Source organism: Temnothorax longispinosus, chromosome 8, assembly GCF_030848805.1.
Source record: "Temnothorax longispinosus isolate EJ_2023e chromosome 8, Tlon_JGU_v1, whole genome shotgun sequence".
Taxonomy (NCBI): domain Eukaryota; kingdom Metazoa; phylum Arthropoda; class Insecta; order Hymenoptera; family Formicidae; genus Temnothorax; species Temnothorax longispinosus.
The window spans coordinates 13,045,580-13,069,302 of NC_092365.1; the positions used below are offsets into that span (position 1 = coordinate 13,045,580).

At 33.1% G+C, this 23,723-nt stretch overlaps 2 protein-coding genes across 3 annotated transcripts; one reads left to right on the plus strand and one right to left on the minus strand.

Moving 5' to 3' along the window:
- Positions 1 to 160: 160 nt before the first annotated feature.
- On the plus strand, positions 161 to 6,332 carry LOC139818071 (uncharacterized). Its single transcript, XM_071786498.1, has 3 exons — positions 161 to 381; positions 1,679 to 1,839; positions 5,955 to 6,332. Exons 1-3 carry the CDS (start codon positions 305 to 307, stop codon positions 6,056 to 6,058), a joined length of 342 nt encoding a protein of 113 aa, XP_071642599.1. The 5' UTR covers positions 161 to 304; the 3' UTR covers positions 6,059 to 6,332.
- Positions 6,333 to 12,989: 6,657 nt separating this feature from the next.
- LOC139817559 (uncharacterized) lies at positions 12,990 to 21,879 on the minus strand. 2 transcript variants are annotated; one of them, XR_011733265.1, is made up of 6 exons: positions 21,433 to 21,879; positions 19,789 to 20,244; positions 14,791 to 15,409; positions 14,323 to 14,498; positions 13,905 to 14,064; positions 12,990 to 13,476 (listed from the first exon to the last, which is right to left on the minus strand). XR_011733265.1 is itself a non-coding variant. In XM_071785754.1 (6 exons), the coding sequence occupies exons 2-6, from the start codon at positions 19,859 to 19,861 to the stop codon at positions 13,016 to 13,018; spliced, it is 1,077 nt and encodes a 358-aa protein (XP_071641855.1). In that variant the 5' UTR covers positions 19,862 to 20,244; positions 21,433 to 21,879; the 3' UTR covers positions 12,990 to 13,015. The 2 variants fall into 2 exon arrangements, 1 of the variants encoding a protein (XP_071641855.1); XM_071785754.1 differs by having other exon boundaries at positions 14,791 to 14,997.
- Between the last annotated feature and the right edge of the window lie 1,844 nt (positions 21,880 to 23,723).

Below are 23,723 nucleotides of genomic sequence, written 5' to 3' on the forward strand. Positions count from 1 at the left end.
TTACGTGTACTGCCACTACACAAATCTATTCCAAATGTAAATATGTAAAAAATCACATTACGTATGGTACAGATTTTCAGTACTGGTAATGTAAACACGATCTACGTGTGTATATGTTTATAACAAATCAACGACGATCGCGGAGTGAGATAGATAGATAGATAGATAGATAGATAGATACTGTCGCGAGTGTCGCGACGATAGTGTAGTGACGCGAGTGTAATAACGTGATACAGTGAAGTGAACAGTGAAGTGAACGGTAAAGTGAGTATTGGAGACTAAGGAGGACTATAAGGAAATAAATATGGGTGTGAAACGTTTGGAGAGGAAGAAGCCTTGGTATTTACACAGACGGTCCCGGAAGAAAGGAGCGTTACGAAGGTTAGTATACATTATGCATTTATGATAACACTTTGATGAATATTTATTATACAAATCCCTCAAGCCTACTTAGAATTTGATCTATTCACTCGTTATTGAGATCTCAAAATTTCGGGTACTCTCAACTCGTGCGTTCGGGTAAAAGAGTCACGGTGAGCTCTCGCTCCGCGTGTACTTGTCGCGAGGCTCTACCGTATCTCTTGATATTTACGAATAGAAAAATTTAATCAGACAGACAGACTGGACTGACTGACTGACTGACTGACAGGCAGACCGGTTTTCTTACATTTTGAACTTTTGTTATACAAAACTTTATATAAAGGTTAGGTCAACTTTCTTACTATAATATTCTTTTTCACGAATATTTTTGTAAACATCATGTGCATATTAGCATATATGCGCATGCACGCACACACACATACACGCACGCACGCACGCACACACACACACACACACACACACACACACACACACACAAATTTTGTTCTTTGACATAGTGTAAAATATTGCAAAATGTTAATAATTTTTATTTTTTTAAAGTTTTTTTAGAATCTAAAATATAAGTAGTATCTTTGTAAAAGATAAATACGCAATCCTTTGTCTATTTTAACATTGAACTAAAAATTATGCATGTTTGCAGCGTGTAATAATACTTAGTAGTATAGTCATTAGTAATGTAATGGTAGTACATACAGTGTCATAAGCGTCTGTTCCTACGGTATTGATTTTAATAACAATCAGAAGCGTCTGTTCTGACGGTACTGGCATTTACGATAAAAATTTATGGAAAATATTAATAATAATATTTTAATACAGAAAGCTGATGCGTCTATTTAGACGGTACTGGCAGAGTAAGTGTCATAAGCGTCTGTTCCAACGGTATTGATTTTAATAACAATCAGAAGCGTCTGTTCTGACGGTACTGGCATTTACGATAAAAATTTATGGAAAATATTAATAATAATATTTTAATACAGAAAGCTGATGCGTCTATTCTGACGGCACTGGTTTAAAAAATTACACAAGCATATGTTGTGATTATACTGGCCTCTAATAATAACAATATAAATGTCAAAGGCATCTATTTTGACACAGGCTAGTTACCTGCAGTAATATAAAACCTGAAGCGTCTATTCTTATATACTTAGTTTTATAAAATAAAAATAAACAAAGGATTGCTGTCATATGTACACTATTCTTTTAAACTTATTTCATATCGACTCAACATTATTTTCGACTACACCAATTTTTTGTCAAGTGTTGTTTCATATATTAATTTTTTTATTATTCTTTACAGGCGACAGGCTCTGAAGAGGCGTCAAGAAAATGACGCAGAAATTGCGGCAAGTACGGACAACGAATCCATCAATTTCCGAGAATCAATGGTAACATTGCCCGATATGATGGATTCAAACTGCAATACCGAAGTAACGCAGTGTCCGTCGCAAGAAAATAAAGGTATGTGCAATTTAAATGTCGAAAAGTGCGATGATGATTATGACCTTGTCATCGATAATACGGGCCTTCTAGATACAAATCGTATCCAAGAGTGCATGCTTGAAGGCCGTAGCATTGTCGACATTTCATTTATGTTGAATGAGATTCACAGAACATTCGATAATCATGCGCGAGGAATAGAGTGCCAATTTAAAGATTGGAAACTCATAAAAGCTCGTCGCAAAAGGTTATTGACGCAGTTGTTCTTCAAATGCCAAATGTGCAATTATAAAGACAACATCTGGTCCGAACCTACAGAACCAGACATATTGGATATTAATAAAGCTGCTGTAGCTGCATCTATCACAACTGGAAATGGTTATGCCCAGTTGAATGAGCAATGTGCAGCTATGAATATTCCTAGTATGTCTGAGGTTACGTATATAAAATATCGCGAAGATCTAGTCGAAGAATTCGGAAAAACAGCCATGGAAAATATGATAAAGGCAGGCGAAGAAGAAAAACAACTCACCTTAGACAGAAACGAAACTGTAAATGGTATTCCATATATAACTGTCGTTGCGGATGGCAGCTGGATGAAGAGATCGTACGGTAAAGCCTACGACTCACTTTCCGGTGTAGGTGCAATAATTGGTTATCGTACAAGGAAAGTTCTCTTCGTTGGCATCCGCAATAAATATTGCGCGATATGTGACATGGCTGAACGAAAGGGTTGCGCTGCGAAAACGCACAAATGTTATAAAAATTTTGATCGCAACGCAGCCTCTACAAGCATGGAGAGTGATGCTATTGCAGAAGGTTTCAAACTTAGCCTTCCGATGCACGGACTTATTTACAAAACGGTTATCGCCGATGGAGATAGTAACGTATATCACTCCATCATTAATAATAAACCGTACCAGGAACAGATGATAACGGTGAAAAAAATAGAATGCACCAATCATCTACTGCGTAATCTTTGTAAAAAACTGAAAGCCGTTGCTGAAACGACTCAGCCAAAAAGAATGCGTGGTTTTATTGAAATGCGAAAAGTTGTAGACAATAGCGTTTTAAAAATACGGAGAGAAGTGTTGCGACTAGCTTCTGAACGACAAAAACAAGACCAACCTCATCATTGTAAGGCTACAGAACTACGGAAAGACATATTAAATATTGCTAATCACATATTTGGTGAACATAAACGATGTGAGGAACGCGGTCAAAAGTGCGAAATTGACGGAAATAAAAATTACGTACCACGTTTGAAACTGCATGGTCTATATGAAAGAATAGAAAGTGCTCTTATTTATCTCGGTGCTTATTCTGACAGCTTGCTCTTAAATTTAACCAATAATCCTGCAGAATCGTTTAATTCGATAATCTGCAAAGAAATTGGTGGAAAACGCATTCATTTTGGCAAACGAGGTTCGTACAATGCTAGAATTACGGGAGCAGTTCTGCAACATAATACGCAGCAAGTCCTCACGGAAGTTTATAAAGGCATGTCTAAAACTGTTCCTCCTACTGTCAAACAACTTGAAGAGCAACGGCAAAAAAAAATTGCGAGAACCAGAGAATCTCGACAAAAAGATGGCAAACGAAAGAAATTTAAACGAGAATCAGGAACAGATAAATATTATGGCCCACAATCGCAAAAGCCAGATCTCCCATCTGATGTATTTGAACAAAATCGACAAAGGCATATGGAAAACTTGTTCGAGTATGGGAAAAATTGGGAACAAACTGAACGCGATACGAGACAACAAAGTGATTCCGAGCTGTGGTGTTCATTGAGACGTGTCATGTTGACAGCGTCCAATTTTGGAATGGTTTGTCGCATGAGAGCAACAACGTCTTGTGTAACAACAGTGAAGAATATTTTATATTCTTCGCCTGTTGATACCGCCGCCATGGCATATGGTCGCGTTCACGAACCAATAGCAAAAAAAGTTTTAGCCGCAAAACTTAACAAAGACATCAAACCTTGCGGCTTATTTATTGATCGCAAATATCCATACCTGGGTGCTTCTCCTGATGGACTCATTGATGACGATGGCTTAGTGGAGATTAAATGTCCTCATTCGGCCGAACATTTAGCAATAGAAGAAGCCATTAAAACATTACCCGCCTTGAAAAACATCTTTGATGCAAAAGACCCAGGTAAATTAAATGAAAAGCATCGGTTCTTTTATCAAATTCAAGGCCAATTAAACATAACGCAACGACAGTATTGCATTTTTGCCATATGGACACCGAAAAGCATGAAAATAGTGCACGTAGATAGAGACAATGCTTTTTGGGACAAGCATATGCTGCCTTGTCTAATACGCTTCTATAACGAATGCATGCTTCCGGAAATCTTGGATAGTCGCCACAACAGGCACATGGCAATAAGGGATCCGAGTTATATTAAAGAAGCACAGAAAGCAAGTAAAAAATTAAGTAGTCGAAAAACTATTAAGCAAAATGCAGTAAAGAGCGAAAATATCATTAATGAAATTAACGAAACGTTAAAATGTGACATTTCGCCGATGAAAACAGCAATTACCACTGCTATGATTGCTCAAGATATGGATCAGGATGATGATTGTACATATATTGGTACAAGCTACAAGCGAGATATAACCGAAGAGGATAAGGCAAGACGAATGATAAATTTAAATGAAGTTATTATACCTATTTCTATTGTGAGACAAAATGTCTTGTCCGGAGACGAACTAACGGACGAATCAATAGATGAATTTTTACGCATTGTGAGACAAAGTACTCCTTTTGAAACGCAAAGTGTACAGTATCAAGGATTGCCTGATTATATTGACGCTAGTAAGAGCGATTTAAGCTTACAAATAATTGGAGGAAAAAATCAATACTTTGCAGAGGGAATTCAACACTGGCGATGTATATTTTGTGATGGCACCAAACTGTTCGTATATGACAGTATACCTGGCTGTACATACGACAGATTGGTGCTCAAGGAAAGAGAATATATAAAGCGTCGATATCCAAAAATAAGGCAAAGTGATATTATTTTTGAGAAAGTCGATGCACAACCAGACGGTACAAGTTGCGGAATTTACGCCGCAGCTTTTGCCACAACTGTAGCCTTAGGAGGCAATCCTTGTGATGAAAAATATTCCAAGGACGTAAAGTGCATGAGACAACACTTTATGAAAATTGTAGAGGGAGATGAACTGTTGCCTTTCACAAGATAAAAACATACGATCTAATATTATTTAGAAAGTTACGTACACTGTAATAATATTTAGAAAGATATTTGAATATCGAAAACATCTGGGTAAAAAAGTAAAAATAAAATAAAAATAAATGTCAGAAGCGTCTATTCGGACGGTACTGATTGTAATATAAATTAGATACGTTTATTCTGACGGTACTGACAAAATGTCAGAAGCGTATGTTGTAACGTTACTGATTTTTACAAATGTATCATTTGTAAATAAAATTCGGAGAGACGAAAAAAAGATATTGGTTGCGTTCTCACGGAAATGGGCGTTGGAGGGGCCCATAATACAAAAATAAAATAAAAGTAAATGTCAGAAGCGTCTATTCGGACGGTACTGATTATAATAAAAATCAGATTCGTTTATTCTGACGGTACTGACAAAATTAATGCCAGAAGCGTCTGTTGTGACGTTATTGATTTTTACAAATGTATCATTTGTAAATAAAAATCGGAGAGACGAAAAAAAGATATTGGTTGCGTTCTCACGGAAATGGGCGTTGGAGGGGCCCATTTTATATTCTTAATATTTAAAATCACAATTTATAAATATACATAGATATGTATTTGTAAGAAATAAGTTTGTACATATATATATATATATATATGTATGTATGTATATGTAAAACATATAATTATTGTGTAGCACGTAATGCAATAATTAAATTATTTATTTCAAACAAATAATTTGTAAAATAAGTAATTTATCTGAGATTATTGTTTATTATTGAAAAAATTCGTGATTATTTTCTATTAATTATTAATTTTGAAATAAGTAGTAATTTATTTTTTACAAAATACTTATTATTTTTACAATAAAAAATTTATTTCTACTTTTTAATAAAAATTAATTTATTTCTTTCACGTAACTAATCATTTTTCTTTTTTTTTTGAAAAGACGAAAGAGAGAAAAGGGAGAGAGCCGAGAAGAAGAAAAGAAGCCTCATATGGAGAAGAGCGACAGGAAAGGCAGAAAGAAAGATCAGTAATCCTAACAAATAGGAAGCTCTGAATAGATGGGAAGAAGGTGAAATGGGATGAGGAGAGAGGTACATGAAAGAGGATCTGAAGGCTTTTTACGAGGAAGAGATATTATTGAATATAAATATTATAAATGTTATTGAATTGTTGTAACTACTTTCTACAAATCCATATATTTTATTTTTGCATCGTATTATTGATTTTATTGTTAATAATAAAAATATTATCAATGTATGTATATCCATATAAATATATATATATACATATATATATAAGCAATTCTTAATATTTTGTATGCACAACAATAAATAAATTAAATAAGAAATAGCTTGATCGAAATATGTTGATATTTATTGTAATATAATTACTTATTTCTGAAAATAAATATTATTTCTATGAGAGTCGTAAATATTATTTTTATTTCTCAAGATATTGTTTGTACGTGTGGTGCGTGCGTGCGTGCGTGCGTGCGTGCGTGCGTGCGTGCGTGCGTGCGCGTGCGTGCGTGCGTGCGTGCGTGCGTGCGCGTGCGTGCGTGCGTGCGTGCGTGCGTGCGTGTGTGTGCGTGTGTGTGTGTGTGTGTGTGTGATAGATTTCTTTCTATAGACGGCATAAAAAAATCAAATAATATTATGAGCACGAAGAATTTATTTTGAGAATCAGAAATATTAAAAAAACGCGACAAAGTTTTTTTCCCTCCGGATGAAATTCCAACGTGCGCTTCTAAGGTCAACGCGCATCCTTTGCTAAACTAATGAATTCATACACGTTTTGCTGCCAGATTTTTATTGACGTGATACAGACGGGTGTGCATCTGAGCCTCAATAAAGCGCGAGTTTAATCGTAAATCAATTATGCGAAAGATCTTAGATCTTATATTCGTCAATAAAGTTATAAAATCTGCAAACAATGCAAAAATTTGCGCATAGTCCCTCGTGATCGAATATAAATGCATCGCGTCGTTTCGCTAATGATCGGATAAACACTTTCTCGAAAACGCAACAAAATATTTGCTCCACGAAATAAGCTCGCACAAATCGCATGTGACAAAACTGAAATTTAGCAATTATATGTAAAATCAAAAGCTATAAATTAGTTTTTTGTTTTGAACAAGAGAAGTTGAGACACGTAGCGATAAAATTGAATGAATTCCCAACACGATAAAGATAAGTTTAATAATTTTCTTCTACGGCTTTCGTTTCCTTTTTAAGAAATAGGGATGTTAAAAAAAATCAATATAAAGTAATATGTAACAAAAGTTTCTCTTGGTGTAAATTTTCAAAAGGAGGAAAGCAAGTTCGAAAGAATAATATGATGAATCAACATTCTTTGAATACATATTAGAAACTATTTAATTTTTTCCCTACGAGTTGTGGGAAATATGACGGCTCCGTATAATTGTTAATTACCGCGAGACATATGCTAACGAACCGTCGTAAGCAAATTCCTCGAAACGTTCGCTACAAGAGAAAACGAAAACAATTTTGGGACAAGAACGGAAGCGTTCGTTTGATCGTCATCGTCGTCATCGTCTTCGTTTCCGAAAAGATGTACGTACTCCACTAAGTAAGATAAATCATAATTATTCTTGATATCAGCATTCGCGGCATCCTAAAGTCCCGCTGGATAAAAACTAGATACTTGTAGCATCCGAGTTTGATTTAGTCGGGCAACGTGAATAACACAGTTTCACGTTTGCCCGTCTCTGTGAAAAAAAAACGCGACGATTACCTTTTTCCTTTCTTTTCAAGTCCTATGTATACTTGTAAACTTATAAATGTATAAAAACGATTAGACAGTAACAGAATACAATTTCTTTATGATTCTCGAAATAATCTTTTTGGATTTCTAAGCACAAGGAAAGACATCTCTTTTGCTTATGTATTATTCGACAAATCATGCAATGATACCCTTCATGGAGTGCAGTAACGGCTGTCGCATACTGGCAATGGAAACGAAGACGAGGGCGAAAACGGATAAAAGATTGAAGCGCACTCGGAAGGGAAATGAAAGCACCGCGAGCTTCCTCTTCTCGACGGTCCTTCGACTTTATTCGCAAGGCAACGATACTTTACGCAAATATCCAGTATTCTGTATACAATCATAATTAGCTAATCATCCGTCGACGAAACATATCGCTCGCGAACAGCCACTTCGGCGTAAACTGCACGTTATGCGCGTTCTCGCGTATCTCAATCACTATGACAAGCAAATATATATTTAAAAAAACATTCTTTTTGAAACAGAAATTGAAATAAAAAAAGACATCTTTTGCGAGGTTGCTATTATATGCTTAAAAAATACATATGATATAAAGGCACAAAATAAAAAAAGTATGCAAAATTATTCTTATTGTTAGTACAAAGTAATCGGAGCATGATCCTGGAGACGTCCCATGTCCGTGATATCGTCATCGTGGACGGGGCCTGCACAGAGAGAAATGTTTCTTTAGATTTAATAAATTTTCTTAAATCTAAAGAAATTTATGCATTGGAATAGTCCAACCGAATCAGTGTTTAAACTACACATTGCAATTGTTTGACTTTTCAAATAAAATGTATCTTTACCTTAAAATAAATCATCTCTCAAAAAGAGTTGAATATTTTTTTAACTTAAACAATTTTATTATTTTGGCTAAAGTATTGCACTATTGTACTTAAATTACATTTATGTTGAATGAAATAATTTCATTATTTCGACTAAAGTAATATACTATTTCACTTAAATTATAATTTTGTTGAATGAAACAATTTTATTGTTTCAGTTAAAGTATTGTACTATTTCACTTAAATTATAATTTTGTTGAATGAAACAATTTTATTGTTTCAGTTAAAGTATTGTACTATTTCACTTAAATCGTATTTTTGTTGCATTAAGGGCCGATATCACAGTCTTCGATTAACGTGATCCTCCGATTAAACTCACTCTCGTCTCTTTCTAGGGGGACAGTTAGAAAGAGATGCAGAGTGAGTTTAATCGAAGGATTACGTTAATCGGAGACTGTGATATCGGCCCTAAGGAACTCTCTTACAACTGCTAAATAAATTTATTATATTGATTAAATAATTTAATTATTTCAATAAAAAATTCGTTCTTTTAATTAAATAATTAAATAATCTAATTCAGTAACAGAGAGAATTTCAGGGATTTATTTGAGAACTTATTTTATTTAAATACTTTCTAAGGTTGATAGCAGAGAATAAGACGTTAGGCGTTTACATCTATTGTAGTGGAAAGTAAGGCAGAGAAAAACGTAAGTTGTAACAGGCTGTTGTATACAATAGCCTCTTGTTCTCTGCCATCAGCCTTACTGTGTTAATTAATTTAATTGCAAATAAAACATTGATGCAGTTTGATAGATATGGCACAAATTGAAAAACAAATATATTGTTATTAGAAAAGTGTTGCTCTTAAAAAGTAATGTAAAAAAATATATAAACAAGACAAAATAAAGAGACAAAATATATTAAAATATAAATATTTTATTATACGAAAATATTTTTCAGTGTTTTTCAACTACTTTCAATATTGTATAAGATATTTAAATATCTTTAAATTAAAATATAAATTATATGTTGATATAAAAGTAACTGTGGCCATTTTTGTTATTTCAACATAATTACAATAAATGGTAATTTTTAGACTTTTACACATTATAACATAAATAAATGGCATTGGACAATGTTTTTAGAGATCTCACAACTGACAAATAAATGAACGAGAATATATGGTAAATCAAAAACATACTTTAAACATTTTGCAAAATGTTAGTCGCCAATGTTTCCTAAGATCTTCCAACTTACAAATTAATAAATGAGAACATATGGTAAACTAAATACATATACTTGAAGCATTTTGCAAATTGTCTTTGGCAATGTTTTCTGAGATCTCAGAACTTACAAGCAAATGAACAAAAATATACGATAAACTAAAAATGTATATACTTTAAACATTTTGTAAATTGTCTTTTGGTAATATTTTCTGAGATCTCAACTTACAAATAAATGAACGAGATTATATGGTAAATAAAAAACAAAATACAGTATCCAGGTTTATTTTCGGAGTGAGATCTCAGAAAACATTGCTAAAAAACAATTTGCCAGTGCGGACTCTATTTCCAGAGAAAAATAGTCCCAACATCTACTGACGTATATTTTATGCTTAAAAATATATTATTCGAACGGTAACTATCTTATAATGTTACAAAAAACAAATATCTATTCTATTACAATTTACTGTAAAGGAACAATATAATTATTTCCATTACCTATCACATGAGTATTATAAGGGAATTTATTTGGTAAGTGTTCCCATTTTTGTAAAAACCACTGAGCATCTTGGTTTATTATAATTTCATAAGCCTGCAAATAATTTTGAAATGAAACAGTTGTAACTAGTGACAAAATAAAAGTAAGAGATTTGTCGTCTAAAATAATATATTGAACAACACCAAAAATCAAAAAGCAATCAAATTCAGTATCATTAATCTGTAAAACGCTTCCTACATTATATTTAATATTATTAAATGTGATCGAGGCGAAAACACTTGCATTTTCAGAAAAAGTATCCATACATGTCTTTATTAGAGAAATAAATTTCATTTCTTTTACATTGTGCAAATTACCAAGAAATTGTCGAGTTACTATGATATTAGAAAAACCCTTTCTACTTAAAATTCTATAAGAAAAAGAAAGTTGTTGTTTAATACACAATGTTCGAAGTAAATTAACACGAGAAGTTACAATTTTAGAAGTACTTTTCAGTTGTTTATGGAATGCTTCATATCTCATAACCCAAATATGTCGAACAGGACCTATTATTGTCATAATTCGAGGATAATGAAGAAGTAAATGAAATTTCGGTTTTAACGTTTCTTTAAATAAATTACAGTACATTTGGTGATGTTCCTCAATTAAAGTTTTCAAATAGAATATTGAAGAATTAGAAATTGTTCTCGATAAAAGTATATCTAACATCTTATATAAAAGTATGTAAAAATCCTACACGGGCTCATGTGATGGAACTAGATCACCAACTAGGATACAAAAATAAGTAGTCAATGCTAACATTTCAGATGCACTCATTATTATATATTTGTTTTTCAAATGTTCAGAAATAATGAAAGGGATTGGGTTACCTATATCTGAGTCAGTAAATTTAAAATATTTTATTCTTCCATTTAATTGTTCAAGAGAAAAGTACTTTTTTGTAATAAGACAAGAAATTATTTGAGCCATATCATATCTTAGAACTCCCTCCAGAACATCATGCATTAAATCACAAGATAAGTTTTTTGTAACATGAAAATTTGGCAATTCATGCCAAATACATACTTCTTTAATACCAAAAGAAAAAGATAAGCAATCGTTATTGTAATTTGTAATGTTACGTAAATTTTCTTCATTTTCTTTTAATTGATGTTTTGTTTCGTCTTTATGAGTCTTACAAAAACGACAGAAATAATTTGATTGGAAACTTTCATTGAAACCTAAAATAGAATTTAAACCTAAATTATCTCCCAAAATTAATAGCAACGTAAAATATACTTGAACACTTTTTGTGGAAGATATTTGTATTCTGATACCTTCTGTTTCTAAGTATTTCAATTCTTGAATGATTTTATAAAATACATTCTTATTACCATACTGCTCTCGATCGCCCGTAAAACAAAGCTGAGTTAAAAAGATATTTTCCAATAAAGAAGCATATTGAATAGGTACAGAAGCAATGGAAACATAAACTGCATTTACTTTATATATACCTTTTTTTGAACCTAAAGGATTGTTAGGTTCAAAATCATCATAAAAAAGATATAAAGGAATTATTATTTTATTTGGAAATTTAAGTTTTACTTCTTTCCATAAGTTTCCTTGGAAAATAGAAGTACGCACATTCTCATCACATAGAGATTCTTCGTTTTGCATATAGGAAACAATTTCATTAAATGCATACGTTTGGTAATTCTAGAAATTCTTTTAAGATTTTATGCAATTCTATTATTTGTCCTTCAGATTTTTGAATAACCATATTTGCTTCAGAAGATTCATTTATTTTGCCAAGACTTGATCTTTCTCCTATAAAAAAAGCATTTGGTTTAATATAACATCTATTGTCTTCCAGAAATTTTAATCTTTTATGTTCAGTTCCCAACATTTCAAATGTATTATCAATTTCCTTAAAAAGAGTACAAACTTTGTTATATTCATTCACATTTTCTTTGTTTAATATAGGGTCTATACAGGCAATTACAGAATTAAATAATTCCTTTACATCTTCTATTACTATTTGGACAATGTTTCGGGGTAAAGAAGAATTACTGTACATTTTTGACGTCAAACAAACAATAGCATTCCGAACAGTTTGAAAAATATCGGATGGTTCATTATTACAATATTTAGAAAAATGAGGTTTGTCAATAAACGAATTTTGAGTATTCTGATATTCTGAAGAACAGAAAGAATTAGATTCTTCAATTTGGTCTGTATTTAGTTGTTGAAGCGTTTCATATTTTGAATGATTCTTAATTAAGTGCTTTTTTAAACCATTTAAAAGAGGAAAAGTACGGTGACAATTGTCTTGCTTACAAATAAAGCTTTGTATAAACGGATGCAAATGTTTTATATGTTGAATTAAAGAATCAATACCTCTAAATGTCTTGGAACATTTAAAACAAATAATATTGTTACATTCCATTGTAAATAATCTGTTTCAATATTAATACTTTTGTGTGTGTATGCATATATATACACATATATATATATATATATATATATATATATATATATATAATATTTAAATATATATATATATGTGTGTGTGTGTGTGTGTGTGTGTGTGTGTGTGTGTGTGTGTGTGTGTGTGTGTGTGTGTGTGTGTGTGTGTGTGTTTATATGTGTGTATATATGTATATGTACGTGTGTGTGCAAAATTTAATAAACCAAAATAGCTCAGTGGTTATTCATACAATGTTTTATATATCTATGTTTTAAACCGTAATATATCGTTCATAAAAGGAATGTTTATGTCATTTTCAGAAATAATATTAAACACTTCCCACTGTAAAAGAAACCAGAGATGCTGGCTCTCTGGTGTGTATTTTAAGTCCAAAACAAAATATGCTTCAAAACAAAATTTTAACGCATCAAGAAATGTCTTTGTTTCATAAGTTTTGCTATCAATAATAACGTAGAAAGCATGAATATTACATAAATTGGGACCAACTACTATTATGTACGGCTGAATTGTTAAACCCTTTTTATACATAAAATCAATCTTTTCTTGTTTTGCTGACTCAATATCACCTGGGATTTTTACTTGCAAGAAAAGGCCATCTCTTGCTTCGGATACAGATGGTTTCCAGTAGATCTTGCCTGTCTTTGCCCTACCACGAGGGGGTACCAAAGAAGATAACAAATACGAACGTATTACGTTTTTGGAATCTGTAATTGTAAAAACATTTAATTTGTATTAGCAATATTATACATTATTAATAATCCTATTTTAAAGCAACTTAAAGTAGTTGACATTATTTGAATTTTAATTATGTTCAAAAACATCACATATGCTTATAATACAAACAATTTATAGATAAAACTTTTAATTTAAAAAATCATCACTTGAAAATCATATTATGCCAAAAAAGTTAATGCTACATTTAAAATAATAAGTGCTGTAAATATTTCTATGTACAATTTTGTTTTAAATCAGTAAACAAAAATTATGTGTTACAAAATAAAAGTTATTGTTTTTTAATTAATTGTATGATATGGATCAAAATAATTCAAATTTAACTTTTAATTAGTAATTATTAATAGTATGTCAATTACTTTACATTTAACAAAGTTAATGATACCATATTGATTCTTACCTGTTGTTATCTGATCTTCAAGCAAATGAAATAAACTTTCATCGGATGGCTTAAGTAATGCCTTACGTTTATTATAAATGTAAGTAAAGAAATCCTCAAATTTTTGGCATATATCAAAGGATGCTTGTAAGTTAAATTTTTCTTTAAAATCGCAGTCAATCTGAAAAAAAAAAAAACCAGAAGATGAGAGAAGAGAGTAGAGAATTTTCTAAATGCAGATACATATATTTTTTTACAGAATATTCTTGCAAACTTTTGTAAAAAGCATTTATATGTGCTGTGCTAAAGAAGATTTAAACAAACAAAAAAATTATAAGTACATTTATCATATTTCTTAAGGACCAACTTTTTATAAAAATTTGATCAACCAAAAACTCATCAAAAATCAATAAAAATTGATTACACGATAATGACTTACTAAATCAATTGCTGCTTGTGTTCTTAAGATAGGCCATTCTTCTAAATATTCATTTAATGATAATCGTCCTATTTTTCTAATTGGAAAAGATAGTTTCCAACGACGAATAACTTCATCCTTGGGTTCAGTATTGTGCTTAAGCCATACTTGACTGTCCTGCATTTCTCTTGATATATCTAAAATTAATAATGACAAAATGTTATTATAGTAAACACATAAATAGTATCTTACAATTTGAAAGCAGCTAATTTCGCCAAAAAAACTAATACTTTGATATTTTGGAAGGTTTTCAACAAGCAAATCTATATGAATATCAAACTGTACAAATAAAAATACTTTTTAAACAATCATTATAATTTTTATACTTTATAGTAAATACTAATAAACTTTTGAAAAAAGAAGAATTTTACTATTATAAAAATGTGTATCTCATCTGCAAAGTGTTAATATAATATGTGTTATATTTACTTTCTTTTTCCTCAACTGTAAAGGTTTCACAACTTGCCAAAGTTTTTCGTAGCATGGTAAGCTTGTTTCTATATTTATCTATTAATTTTCCTCTGGCTACTTCCGGTTTGTTGTGGCGTGATTGACTTTTTCCAATAGGACTAGTGTAATACGTAGATCTCCTTTCTTCATGAAAAATTTCAACTATTTTGTCAGCCAAAATGCCTACTGTTGAATTATTTAGACGTTTATTTTCATTTAAGAAATGACATATGATAATGTCACACAAATTATTGCGATCTTTATTATCAATTGATTTTGTTTTTTCAAACTTTAATAGAATAGCCCTTCCTATAATATGACTTTTCAATAGATCTTTTAAATTAAAATTTACAACTTCGTATGTATTCAGTACATTATTAATCATATTATTCATGTCTTTGTTGTTAGTATTTGAAACTTCAAACATTTTAATCAATGAAGCATTTGATGATGATGTCGAAGGTATATCAGATTCAGACCCCAATGAAATATTTGATAATGTTGAAGCTGTATCAACATCAGACAATGAAACTTTTGGCTTTTTTTTAAGTGGTTGTTCTGTTTCTATTAAATCTCATATTTCAGTATTTAAAGGCATCTGAAAACAACATTATAAAATAAGTATTTAAAAAAGGAATTACTTTTAAAAATAGCAACATAATAAAAATATTAAACAAGTATGACATAATAACAAGTTACTTTTACAGTTAAAAAGGTCTATATTGGAATAAATAAAAATATATAACTAAATATATAAAAATATATATAAATATATAAAAATATATAACAAAATAGTTTTAAAAAATTAATTTAGAATAGTTAAATTAGATGACACAAAAAATAGTATCCTAGAAAAAATATTACAAATATATAATGCATAGGGAGGGTCCCAATTGCCTACAAATCAATTGCCTACAGTGTCGTTTGCCAACATCTCATTTGCCGACAATTCGTTTGCGCACAAAAATTATTGCCTACAAGTCGATTGCCTACAAGCACTATTGTGCACAATTAAAAAATTAAGAGACGAATGGACGTTTGCACACAAGATACTATTGCACACAAGCCGCATTGCACACATAATATTATTGCCTACAGATCGATTGCCTACAAGCACTATTGCGCACAATTAAAAAATTAAGAGAAGAATGGACGTTTGCACACAAGATACTATTGCACACAAGCCGCATTGCACACATAATATTATTGCCTACACATCGATTGCCTACAAGCTCTATTGCGCACAATTAAAAAATTAAGAGAAGAATGGACGTTTGCACACAAGATACTATTGCACACAAGCAACATTGCACACATAATATTATTGCCCACAGATCGATTGCCTACAAGCTCTATTGCGCACAAATAAAAAATTAGGAGACGAATGCACACACGACACTATTGCGCACAAGCAACATTGCACACATGAGGTCCGGTTTCTATTGTTGAACGGGCTACACTAGTTCAGAGGGCTGTACTTCTGAATGAACCGCCCTTCCGATTGAGACAGAGTTTTGCAGGTGATTTTGTCACGATATCTAGAGATTATTTATCGATGTCCTATCTTCGGGTTTTTTAAATAGTTTTTTAGATTTTAGCCTGACAATCGTAAACAAAGTGTGCGGCGCTCTACCTCAGGTACGAGGTATTTGTGCAAGCAATGCAGCCGGAAAACATAATCCGTGTGCCGGTGGCTTTATAGCATTTTCGACTGGGTCGGGTTTCAAGCCAACTCGAGTTGAGTTATGACGTCACAAGCTCTACTTCTAGGTTCTAATTAGACGATTTCAGCATGTGACGTAATAACCCAACTCTGGTTATTTTATCTGATACTTACAACGAGCGTTAAGCAGGGCACACTCACTTTTTGTAGAACGTAACAGTAAGGTTTCGACCAATCGCGTTGCTGCTCGATTCGGCCGTCTGTAACCGTAGAAGTAAGAATTGAGCAACGCAATTGGTCAAAACTTTACTGTTACTGTTACGAAAAGTGGGTGTGCCTTGCTTTGGAGCTACCGCAAAAGACTCTCGTCACGTAGCGTAACGTAACGTGACTTTATGTTTTTATCCTCCCCCGAAAGCACGGGGGGGGGGGTGTGCGTGAACCTCGGTTCGCGTGGAAAGTGTTTGCGTGAACTATTTCGGGACTACCGCACCTCCCCCGAAAGCACGGGGGGGGGTGCGTGAACCTCGGTTCGCGTGGAAAGTGTATGCGTGAACTATTTCGGGACTACCGCACCTCCCCCGAAAGCACGGGGGGGGTGTGCGTGAACCTCGGTTCGCGTGGAAAGTGTATGCGTGAACTATTTCGGGACTACCGCACCTCCCCCGAAAGCACGGGGGGGGGGGTGTGCGTGAACCTCGGTTCGCGTGGAAAGTGTATGCGTGAACTATTTCGGGACTACCGCACCTCCCCCGAAAGCACGGGGGGGGTGTGCGTGAACCTCGGTTCGCGTGGAAAGTGTATGCGTGAACTATTTCGGTACTACCGCACCTCCCCCGAAAGCACGGGGGGGGGGGTGTGCGTGAACCTCGGTTCGCGTGGAAAGTGTATGCGTGAACTATTTCGGGACTACCGCACCTCCCCCGAAAGCACGGGGGGGTGTGCGTGAACCTCGGTTCGCGTGGAAAGTATAATATATTACAAAGCATATTATTTATGTATTCTGCTGTAAGTATATAATAAAAACATTAAATCATTAAATACAAACAGTATATATTCAATTTATAACATCCTGTAGAATTACGAAGATTTTCTTATATTTTTTATCATTTTATCTAAAAAAATGGCTTTATCATAGGAGTCGCCAAAATTCCTTTTAAGGGCTTTCATTTTAACCCAAAACGAAGCTTTTCACAAAGTTTTATCGAAATCGGAGGGGGGCCGTTTTCGGAAGTCTACCCGCTTTATTTCTAACAGGACATCGATAGATAATCTCTAGATATCGTGACAAAATCACCTGCAAAACTCTGTCTCAATCGGAAGGGCGGAAAACTATTTTAAAAACCCGAAGATAGGACATCGATAAATAATCTCTAGATATCGTGACAAAATCACCTGCAAAACTCTGTCTCAATCGGAAGGGCGGTTCATTCAGAAGTACAGCCCTCTGAACTAGTGTAGCCCGTTCAACAATAGAAACCGGACCTCATGTGTGCAATGTTGCTTGTGCGCAATAGTGTCGTGTGTGCATTCGTCTCCTAATTTTTTATTTGTGCGCAATAGAGCTTGTAGGCAATCGATCTGTGGGCAATAATATTATGTGTGCAATGTTGCTTGTGTGCAATAGTATCTTGTGTGCAAACGTCCATTCTTCTCTTAATTTTTTAATTGTGCGCAATAGAGCTTGTAGGCAATCGATGTGTAGGCTATAATATTATGTGTGCAATGCGGCTTGTGTGCAATAGTATCTTGTGTGCAAACGTCCATTCTTCTCTTAATTTTTTAATTGTGCGCAATAGTGCTTGTAGGCAATCGATCTGTAGGCAATAATATTATGTGTGCAATGCGGCTTGTGTGCAATAGTATCTTGTGTGCAAACGTCCATTCGTCTCTTAATTTTTTAATTGTGCGCAATAGTGCTTGTAGGCAATCGACTTGTAGGCAATAATTTTTGTGCGCAAACGAATTGTCGGCAAATGAGATGTTGGCAAACGACACTGTAGGCAATCGATTTGTAGGCAATTGGGACCCCCCCTAATGCATACCACTAAATCATCGGATGACAATATCACAGGTTGAAATGGTTGAATAGGTGTTTGTGATAATTGTATTTCTATCTTTTTTCTGTCTCCCATGCAAGGAATTAATTCTTTGAGTTCTTCATTTGTTAACAGTTGCAATAAACCTATGTCATCAATTTTATTTTCTAAAATGAATAAAAATAAAAAAAAATATAAATTAAGATGATATACTAGATTAGCTTTCATCTCAATAAAGTACTTTGAACATAACTAAATATATATTTGTTGAAAATATGAATTATGTCATATATTATAAATTATTTAATCAAGAATTAATTTATTTAAATAATTTTTAATTATTTATTTATTTAATATTAATTCATTTAATTTTACTTTTATTCTAAGCAATTTATATTGATTATTGATGAATTCAATGATCGTATTTCTATAAATTATAGTAATAAAATATTAAAGAAAAGAAACTTATATTAAAACTTAATATTTTAATATTTTTAAGCACAGAATAATGAGATAAATTATTTGATGTAAGAAAAATACATATCTGCTTTAAAAAAAGTAAAAAATAGAAAACAAATTAAAATGTACAATTATATACATTTTTTAAAGCAATTATACAGGTTTTCTTTACATTAATTATATATTATTTAAGAATTATATATTATATTTAGATATTGAAAAGTAAATGTTTTATTCCAATAAATAAACATTATTTAAAGCATTTTGATGAAACAAACTTTAATGTAATCTTTCTTGGAAACTAACTAAACTACTTCTTCGATGTAAAATGGTACTCGATTAGAAAAGACGAAATATTGTTAAGTACAATATGTGTGCCTACACGCACGTCGCTAATGGCTGTTACACACGGGACACGGAACGGCGGAAACGTTTGCCATGCGGTCCAGGAAGCAACGCAGTAGCAATCAACTTATCACTTTTTTGTAAGAGCGAAAGGAAGTTCGGTTACCGCGTTGCTTTTTGTCGCGCGGCAAATGTTCTGCGTCCAAGACGTTTGCAAAAATCCATCTTTTTCTTCCCTATTTGTCTGTCCTCTGTAAAGCAGTTTTCTGTCTGCTTTAGCAATTTATCTGTATTTGTTTATTCAGTGTTATACATACGAATTTCGTGTCACCCACAATATTCACTTATTGGAATAAAATATTTACTTTTCAATAGTGTAATAACCTTGTTTATAAAACACGTTATTTTACTTTAATAACCTTGTTTGCAAAAACGTTACACAGAAAAAACATTACAATGTAGATTACTTACCGGCAAACGTTGACGTCAAATGTGATAAACCACATGCTTCTAAAAATGAAGCAATATCGTTTGAGGCACTCATTTTTACTCAAACTTTAATCGTATAAGTATGTAATGGCTAGCGCGAAGGAAATATCCGTGAGAGTGCGATCGCACAGAAACGTCGGTCAGCCCCGTCAGAAACTCTCGATTCTTCTCAAACACTTTTCACGTTCGCTTCTTTGTTTAACGGCACACGGCACACGGCACATGGCACACGTTCGGACACGTTCGCACACGTTTGCACCAGAGATGTTATGTTTGCGACGTTGCGTTTCTGTACGCTACTACAGCGCGTGGTGGGGGCTACGTGGGGGTAACGCACACGACTCGGCCTGCTCAGCCAGCTTCGGGCTGGTATAGAACTGTAGAACAGCTATCAGCCGGTAACCAGTAACGCGTGGTAACATGTATGCTATACTTACACTGAGAAAAAAATACTTGAAAATTTATTTGTAGGATATAAGGTTTATTTTACAGAAATAAATCTCTTATTTAAATACGGCGAAATAAAGTTTTATTTCTAGTAAATAAACCATATATTTAATTTTTGAAATAAGTATTATTTATTACAAATAATTGTTTATTTCTTCGGCATGAGTTGTTTAACTGTAAATATTAAACTTTCTTTAATTTTTATAAATCAATATATTTCTGACAAGTAAATTAAATTTCACTAGATAACTATATATTATTTCCTCTCACAATTTAATTGTGAAGAAATCTTAGACACATTATACTTATGTGACGACCTACGCCACTCACAAAACGCATCCGCGCATTTTTAACTTGGCGGAATCATATGTACTAACATCTAGTTAGCGACGATGTTGCTATTCTCGCCTCGCAAGGGGTCTGTTTATATATTATGGCTGAATGTATTTTAAATACGAGCAACGCTTTCTATCATGCGCCGCCTAACGATGTCGTCGCGAATTAGTTGCTGGTATATATAATTCCGCCGAGTTAAAAATGCACGGATGTGTTCTGTAAGTGGCATAGATCGCCACAATTTACAACAATGGAGCAAGATTCTAATAAGTAAATTTGCAATATAAGATATTACTCATTAGAGCAAAGTGACGCCTTTCAATGTTAACACGTTAAAAACATTGATCCTCAGCCAACAAAGCAGAAAAACAAAAGTTTATCTGTATATTGACAGCCGTCTTACTTTGCTTTAATGAATAAGATATTATGTTGCAAACTTATTTATTAGATTCCGGCTTTATCGTTGTAAGAACTTGTTCACACGAAGCGTTTTCTGCCGCGCGATTGCTGCCGCACGTTAACGTTTGCACGAGACGTGCGCTGTCGCGAGGCGAGGTGCGACAACGCACGCGTGTACGCGAGTCGACGACGAGCGTCTATACGATACGCGCTTTGCGGCATTTTAGATCTATATACGAAATTCGCCGTCGCGCGTACGCCGTTCCGCGGGTATGCACGCGTTCTTGCACTTTGTCTCGCGATAACATGCGACTCATGCGAACGTTGACACACGGCGGCAATCGCGCGGCATCCGCGAGACAGAAACGCCTCGTGTGAACAGGCTCTAAATGTAATGTGTCTATATAAGATTGTTTCACTTTGTCTTTCACTTTTCGAACTAACAGTTCAACTTAAAACACTGTACACTCAACATAAATCACAGACAGTCACCACAGAACGACAACGCACCGCGCCACGACCATCACTAGTCAGCCATATTGCACGATGTGAATCAGTAAGCTAGAAATTTAAGTTTGATCCAAACAAGTGAGCATTTGTTTCCAAGACGTAAATTTAGTTTCCGGAAATAAATGTCAATTTCTCTATAAATCCTATTCTATTATAACCAAGTATTTTGTTGCTATAAAAAAATGTAAGTTTGCCGCAAGTAGATTTATTTTTCCAGCTATAAATAAATAAAAATTTTTTTACAATTAATAAGAAAAATTAGGCATATTTCACAGAAATGTATATTCTGTCATCATAATCAAATTTTTTTATAGCCAACAAATATCGAAGAAAATATCACAAATAACATTTGTTTCTGAATATTTCGACTTTTTTCTCTCAGTGTACAGCACGGGAAAGAAAGAGACAGCAGATCATATGTCTGCGCTCTTCTATACGCAAACCTGGCTGAGTTTTCATCTTACATTCTTTGCCATTACTTCTGGATTTTTAATCAGATTTAACGGTTATTCCAAACAGAACATTAATTGTAAATAGTAACACTCTTATTTCGATCAAACATATTTTATATTATTTTTATGTAAAGAAATGTTTTATTTCATTGAGTAATATTTAGTGTAGCCAAAGAAAATGTTTTTTCATCGAAACATATTCTTTCAAACAATCGTGTTTTTTCTATTAAACAAATGGTTTAATGTAATAAAATTACAAAATTTCTATTCAACAAAATAATGTTTTACTTAAAATAAATTTGTTTCTCTGAAATAAATATAATCCAAACAAATCGAAATCACGAATGTAAAGAAATATTTCTCTCTGTGTGGGGCCCACAGAAAAAATAATAAAAATAATTTGTATGTGCGTATGCATATGTATGTGCGATTGCGTATGCGTGTGCGTGTGTATGTATATCTATGTTGAATTGCATTACTGGTTTTATGTAATATTATTTACTTTCGACAGTAACAATAAAAAAAATAATATATCATAATATATTTCATTTATATATGTATTTTCGTTTATATTTCCCAACATTTTATCAACGAAATATAATAAATAGAGTTTCTTGTCCTAAATAACATTACCGTTTTTCTTTCTTCAAATATACCCTAGAATCCTAACACCACACTTCCAAAAAATCCTAATTTTACCATACTAAGTGTACGCTACCCAGTGTACTAAGAGAGAGAGGGACAGGGGAGAGAGAGAGAGAGAGAGAGAGAGAGAGAGAGAGAGAGAGGAATAAATGGGTGCATGCAAATTACATACATAGGAGAGAAAGGAATAATACGAGAGATATCTGTCCTTGTCTAACGAGGCATCTATACGACATATATCTGTCAAAGTTCGTTCTTTGAAACGGCTTTATAGATCGCAAAATTTTTTTACAGGAGTAAAGTATAGGTACTAATAAAGAGTTGTTCTTTTCATGTGCTCCCTAAGTTACATAACAGTTACAAACTGGTTTACTGGGATTATGTTATAATAATTAAGATTTTTATTCAGTATTGTTATCTATACTGTTCATCAGCTGCCGTTACCCTCTACTCTGATGCTAAGACTGAGGTATATTTTTCTATATAAAGACAGAATAAAATTAGTTATATATAAATCAATACTATAAATTTAATATTTATTGCATTTGTTATAAAAGTTATTATTTTACCCCATCAAGAATGGATAGATCCTTTGAAAGAGTTTTACATCATTCATTTACATTACAAGAAAAAAATTATTAGAGGTGCAAGAGATGCAGTAAATTGCCAAGTCTAATAAGTACCCGCGTCAATACATACTATGTATACTAATTCACATTCTCAATTATGCTACTGTTATTATTTGTCATCAGACAATTATAAACATACACATAATAATTAGATACATATTATATATATATACGCACATGTGTGCATAAGAATATATATAATTTATAAAAAGCGGGTGCTTATCAGCCTTGATACGTTACTGCCTTATGCTACAGACGGCCAGAAAACATTTTCAGGTTCAGGCCGTATTGCTAAAGAATCCAAGACGCGGCAACGCCGCGCGGCGTTGCCGCGTCTATAGCATATGTCTCTCTACCGTGCGTCCGTGTGAGCAATTCAGTGGTGTGTGTACGTGTACGGACATACACCACTTCATAGAACCTGAAATAAGTTGGTAACACTGAAACCGGAGTTGTTCGCGTTGTCACCACGCGAGGTCTCCAATATCAGTTCGGCTGT

What these genes read in the sequence shown, in the direction of transcription:
- LOC139817559 (XM_071785754.1), bottom strand. Translation starts at nt 19,861, where the DNA reads ATGAGTGCCTCAAACGATATTGCTTCATTTTTAGAAGCATGTGGTTTA. An exon ending in CACAAGCAGCAATTGATTTA is followed by an intron (nt 14,065 to 14,322) that starts GTAAGTCATTAT and finishes TTTTTTTTTCAG; the next exon opens with ATTGACTGCGATTTTAAAGA. An exon ending in TGAAGATCAGATAACAACAG is followed by an intron (nt 13,477 to 13,904) that starts GTAAGAATCAAT and finishes TTACAATTACAG; the next exon opens with ATTCCAAAAACGTAATACGT.
- LOC139818071 (XM_071786498.1), top strand. Translation starts at nt 305, where the DNA reads ATGGGTGTGAAACGTTTGGAGAGGAAGAAGCCTTGGTATTTACACAGA. An exon ending in AAGAAAGGAGCGTTACGAAG is followed by an intron (nt 382 to 1,678) that starts GTTAGTATACAT and finishes TATTCTTTACAG; the next exon opens with GCGACAGGCTCTGAAGAGGC. An exon ending in TCCGTCGCAAGAAAATAAAG is followed by an intron (nt 1,840 to 5,954) that starts GTATGTGCAATT and finishes TTTTTTGAAAAG; the next exon opens with ACGAAAGAGAGAAAAGGGAG.